We start from the raw sequence: 5,575 nt of genomic DNA on the forward strand, positions 1-5,575 counted from the left end.
GCCTGCCAGCCCGTAAACACGCATTCCCCCCTCGCTCTGGGACGTGTCAGATGTTGTTGACTACAGCCTGCACCAGCTGGCTGACTTGCCCCTCCTCTTCTTCACACAATAAGCGACGGTTCTTATGTGCAAGAATCCAGGAAGTCTCCTGCAGGGAACACTGTGATTTACAGTGTAGTGCCCCGAGCGGGGCATTCGTTACTGGCGGGGGTTTCTACCACAAGCAGACTCAGCTGTTGCTCAGAAGCTCTCACAGACAGGTATGAGTGGGATCCTCACTCCTTCATCCCCACGGGAAAGTTTTCTTGGCCATCAATTACAACCAGCCCACCCTCCCGGGGAGAAGCCGCTGCTTTCTGGAGGTGGTTGCCCGTCAACCCTGGGCTCCCAGGATAAGACACCACGTGGAGACGAGTCTTGATTTCCGGGACACCACAGGGCACGTGAACTTCTAAAGTTCTCCACCCGTTACCAGAACAGTCAGACCCACAGCAGCGCTCCTCAGGCGTGTTTGCACCCAAGAACCGCCTGAACCCTTTGGAAAACAACCCGCAGCTCACCGCGTGCAGCTGCACCGCAACCGTTTAAACTTGTAACGAATAAACATCCAGCTAAATTCTGACTGCCTGCTTGTTCCTGCCACGCTGTGTGCCTGCAGCCCTGCCAGGCTGCGCACATCCACGCGATTCTGGTTTTCTGAAACAGCACCGGGCTCTATATTCAACTATCTCCTGGCCAACACCACCCTGTTGTCTGCAGGGCGGGGAGATGACGGAGTTATCACGCAGAGACAGCCCTTTCCAAGGCAGCAAGTATGAAAAAGAGGCTTGGAGACAACTAGAGAAGATAAAATGCATTTGGCCTGTCATCATAATGAGGCAGGATCCAGGGCAAGCGGTGGGAGGAAGAACTAGACGGTAGCTAAGGGAGCGGGCAGATAAGAATCAGACTTTTTATACTGCCAAAGGCACCCTGGTATCAACCTGCATCCCTGATAACAGTTTCTCAGTTCCCCCCATCTGTAAGGCAGGGAAACACCATTCTCCTACATCATATTAAAATCGCGAAAAGCTCAAATATTACTGCAATGAAAGCTATGTCTGCATGGGATCTGTCTACAAAGACGCTCTCAGGAAAGGTAATCTGAATTAAAGACCAGGCACGATCACTTAAAATTTAACAACCACCCCGTTACCAATTTGGGATTAAAGCAGTCACTAGACTTTTAAGTGAAAATGGCCCCACAGAAGAGGTTTAATGCATGTTCATTAATCCTCCTGGAAAAAAATGGTGACGTTTTGGCTCAACACCCTCCAGGCCTCTAGTTCCAGCAGGAGATAATGATGGACAAACCTTAAAGACGACAAAACCCAGGAGCTGTTCTAAAAGCTGCCTGGGACTGGAAAAAAAAAATCACAAAAAACCCCAAGCAACAAAAAAACATGTCCTGAAGCTTGTAAGATCCCAGTCAAACAAAAAAAAAATATTTGTGGAAATGGAAACTAAGGATCAGGCGCTTTTTTTGAGCACTTTCTCTGCTGGATTTTGCCTACACGATTCACTCAGCAGCAGCCGCAGGGCTGGAAGAGAACTCGGAGCGCGGAGCCTGAACCATGGGGCTATTCCTGACAGTTGACTCGTTTCCTTCTCCTGTCAGCACCTTGCCAAAATTACAGCGCAGGGGAAGTGGCAGCGGGTCATCTCGTGCTGATTGCCGGGAGGGAAGAATAACTCTTTTGAATCATCCCGTTCTCCCCTTAATTCCAGGTGACTGAGTCACTCCTGACTCAGAGCTCCCATGCAAAGGCCCCGCTGGGCTGAGCCGTGGAGTCACTTCCACTTCTTCTTTCCCCTTCCACTCACCCCGATGCAAGGGCAGACGGACAAAACGCTGCCAGGGACAGACGGAGAGACAGACGGGCACCTTCCGCGGGCTTGCAAAGGTCGTAAGTAAGCACACGTGTTCATTCATGCTTTACATGCAGGCATGCACACTCGTTAGGGCAAATAAGGGCAGGCTGGTGTCAGATTATCCGGAGAACTCCAAGCCACCTCTAATGAGGGCTATGTGTTTTAAAGTGCTTGTCGCTCCCAGCATGACGCTGGGCAGAGTTTTACCTCCCAGGAGTTCAGCATCCAGCATGCCGAGCTGCCAACCTTTCCGGGCTAGGGGAGCACGAGAGGGTTGCGTCACTAACTGAAAACCAGGAGGGTGCTTTTGTTTAACTACTACCGGTGCGAACCAAAAATCAGGCCCGCTCTGTTCTGGGGAAAAAAAAAATATTAAAAAAAAAATAAAAATCTTAACGATGCTTCGAGTTTCCTGCTTATTGACCAGGCAGTTTTCCAAGAAAAATGAATTTGCCTTGGTGGGAAAAAATGAGCAGTTGTAAGTAATTCAGCGTTGGCACGTTCCCGTTCGGAAGTTGGACGCGGTGGATTTGGTTGCGCTCACGACAAAGCCAAAGGGGAAGGGCAGAACGCAACTCAAAACAGAAACGGAAGATGAAAATCAGGAGTGTGAGATCTCTCTCGTTTAAGAAGAAATCCAGAACACAAAACCCCAACAGAAACCTTTAACTCGTTTTGAGCAAGCATGAGCTCACAGTGTTCCCACTTGGCTTTAGCGTGTAAAGAACCAGCGAATTTCTGCAGGGAAGGACTTAACGTTCTTGCACGTTTCCAGGGACACACGCTAGCCCACGGGCACACCAGCAGTTGTGCTTTCACAGGGTGGCAAGCTAGGCAAACACGAGCACCCCCTGCCTTGGGGAAAGAGCCACCGTCCCTCTCTCCTAGCCCCTGGCTCGTGGGATGGGAGCAAGCGGGGAGGGCAGCTGGAGAACTACGGATGCAGTTGTGTCGACTCTTCCAGGGAGACCCCCTTTGGAAGTCCAGACTCACATACCTTCCGATTCACGTACCTGCCCGGCTGCTTTCCGACTGGTTTAGGAGCGGGTTGATTGAGAGCCCGGATGCAAGGGGGCTTCCAAAAATATGCGAGGAAGGGAGGCTAAATGTTGAACCTGCCAGGGAGAACACCTACGCGGCAAAACAAGGAGGATGGGGGCGAGACAGAGACGTGACTTCTCAGAGAGGCAAGAGGAAAATAATTTCATTATTCCACCTCTTCCTCACCCTTGAACCCAGCTTGCTCGTGAGAGACGAGTGTTAAAAATATCTCCTTGGAAGTCTCACTAGAGAGCTGAAATCTCCCCAGCCCCGTCTCAGAGCCAAGAGGTCTGAGTGAGCCGTGTTAACACCGAGGCTGTAAAACTCACTCCCTCCTCCCCGTAAAACACCTCTCGCAGCGAGCTCCCCGACAAAGGACAAGGCTCTGTCTCCTGGCACAGGCACAGCCCACCCAGCCGGGACCCGCGAGCCCTCCCACCAAGTTTTCTGTGCTGCAGAGCAGAGGTAGGGCCAGCACCGGTGGTGGGATCGAGTGAGCACGCCGAGGGCTACCCGAGGGCTGTCTGTGCTCCCCTTCACAGCCACCGTCAAGCTTGCAATTCCTCCCACCCCGAAACAGCCTGCGACACAAAACCGCCCTGGTCTTTTCACCGACTCGAAAGGAAGTCATGGTTTGCAGATCCCCTCCGAACTGGAGGAAAAGCAGCCGTTCCCAAGTGGGAAAAAGCAACTCCCCTGTGCCCACAGACTGGCCCTGCTCCATCCAACGCTCTCCGAAACAGCCTCTCTCTCCTGGTCTTGCTGGTCTTACCTGCGTGGTGGAGACCGAGGAGGAGGAGGCTGGGATGGTGCTGGCAAAGGGAGACCGGTTGAGCTGCGGGAGGGACGCCGTGCCCTGGTGTGCCAGCAGGCTGGAGGAGAGGGGTGTACTGCACACAGCTCGGAGCACTCCGCCCCCGTGGGAAATAGGGTCCTTGTTACTGGTGTAGATCCCTGCAAGGGGAGGAGACGATTTAGAGAGCCACAGCCTGGAAGGAGCTGGTTTTTCTGCAGGGCTTGGTCTCAGAGAGGGAGGGTGGCACCAACACGCAAGACCATGCGCTTCCACGGCTTGGCATGCGGGGAGCGCGCTCGCAGCCTGCAATCCTTCTATGAAAAAACGACCACAAAGCTTTTCCAGCTTTGCCCCTGCCCCTCTTTTGCTGGCTTTTTGCATCCCGATGCCATTTGACGGGACAGCGTGAAGAAGTGACTCACCAAAGTCAGGAGTCAGTGGCAGAAGCGGGTAGCGGGCTCGGAGAGCTCGTGCTCAGCTAACCTGTCCCCTCCCGTGATGCCCGGGGAGCACAGTGGGACACAGGGAAATAAATGAGGAAGAAAGGGTGAGGAGGGAGCTGCTGCGGAGGGAGGGGACCCGGCTGACTTCCCCTTGGCTCAGACACGCAGCAGAGGCAGTGCCCAAAGCTGGGTCCTTCAGAGCCCTGCCAAGGTCTCTCCGCAAGAGAAGAATGGGAAAATGAGCAGGGGCCTGGCAGCCTCCTCCTCTTTGAAATATCCCTTTGTTGTTCCAGGAGGGAGGCAAAAAAAACCCCCAAAATTGGCCTGAGGTTATGATTATGGAAGTTGTATCAATTCTCACAGGTCCTCTCCTCTCTCAGGCAGTGCAGACAAATGGGCCAGGGCTCCCAGGCGAGCACAACGAAATTATACCTTCCCCTCCTTGCAATCTGACCTAAATTGGAGCATCTGCAAACAACCCACAATAGACCGATGACAAGTTCTGCTGCCAGAACAGTGTCAAACCTCAGCTCCTCCTCTGCCTGCTGCCTTAACCCATTCCTGCCCCTTGTCCTGGTCGCCCTCATCCCTGCCAGGCCAGGGAAGGGGACTCTCCTGGGAATAGCTGGAAGCCTCTTATGGCCAGTTCATGGCGTGCCAGTCTCCCAACCCTACGCAGATGTGGTAAGCCCAGGACGAGATGTTTTGCTTTTAAAATAGGGGTTAAACTTGAACCACTTACGAGAGTCCCTCATTTGGGGTCAGACTGCGGCTGTTCCTGTTTTGGCCCATGAATATCCCTCCCTACAGCTCTGGCTAACTGAGGAGCTCCAGCACTTGAGCAAAAAAAGGGTTTGAAATGCCCCCCAGCTCAGATCTGCAGCCCGGCTCCAACGAGAGAGAAGCTGACCCGGAGGAGGCTCTAGGATGGAGGCCAAGATAGAAAGAAGAGGCGCAGATGTGGATTTTTAAATAGCTCCTGGGACTGAATTAAAGGGACTGGACCCTGTGCAGGCAGGTCCAGGCACCAGCCAAACGCGATGAAAAAAGACAGGAGGGCTGGGAGGAACCCTGCACACCTGGAGCCCTAAGGGGGAACATACCTGAACCCAGCAGGGGGGACTCCATGCTGAGGCTGGGCAGGCTCCCCGTGTGGCTGAAGGACCGGGAAGAGTTGCCGATGCTGGAGCTCACGAGAGAGCCCCCGGAGAAGGGTGACGAGGAAGTAGAGGTGGACCCAGCCAGCTGGGCACCCAAAATCTCTTTGCTTTTGCCCCCTTTTGGCCTGCCAGGCCCGTGCTTGTTCTTCTTGCTACCCTTGTGCTTCTTTTCCTTCAGCACCTCTCCCTCCTCCATGCTGAGGGACGGCATGCGCTTGTGGCTG

General features: G+C 53.7%; 1 protein-coding gene across 1 annotated transcript in view; it reads right to left on the reverse strand.

Moving 5' to 3' along the window:
- Positions 1-2,118: 2,118 nt before the first annotated feature.
- The window catches only part of LOC104281133 (protein AF-17-like), a gene marked incomplete at both ends in the record, with an annotated part of 29,068 nt that continues 25,611 nt past the window's right edge, over positions 2,119-5,575 (reverse strand). Inside the window, 4 exon segments of the mRNA XM_009879032.1 lie at positions 2,119-2,166; positions 2,925-3,042; positions 3,725-3,906; positions 5,295-5,575. The exon segment at positions 5,295-5,575 is cut by the window's right edge and continues 35 nt beyond it. Coding sequence (XP_009877334.1) covers positions 2,119-2,166; positions 2,925-3,042; positions 3,725-3,906; positions 5,295-5,575 — 629 coding nt within the window.

This window comes from Apaloderma vittatum, unplaced genomic scaffold (genome assembly GCF_000703405.1).
Source record: "Apaloderma vittatum isolate BGI_N311 unplaced genomic scaffold, ASM70340v1 scaffold22941, whole genome shotgun sequence".
NCBI classification, from domain to species: domain Eukaryota; kingdom Metazoa; phylum Chordata; class Aves; order Trogoniformes; family Trogonidae; genus Apaloderma; species Apaloderma vittatum.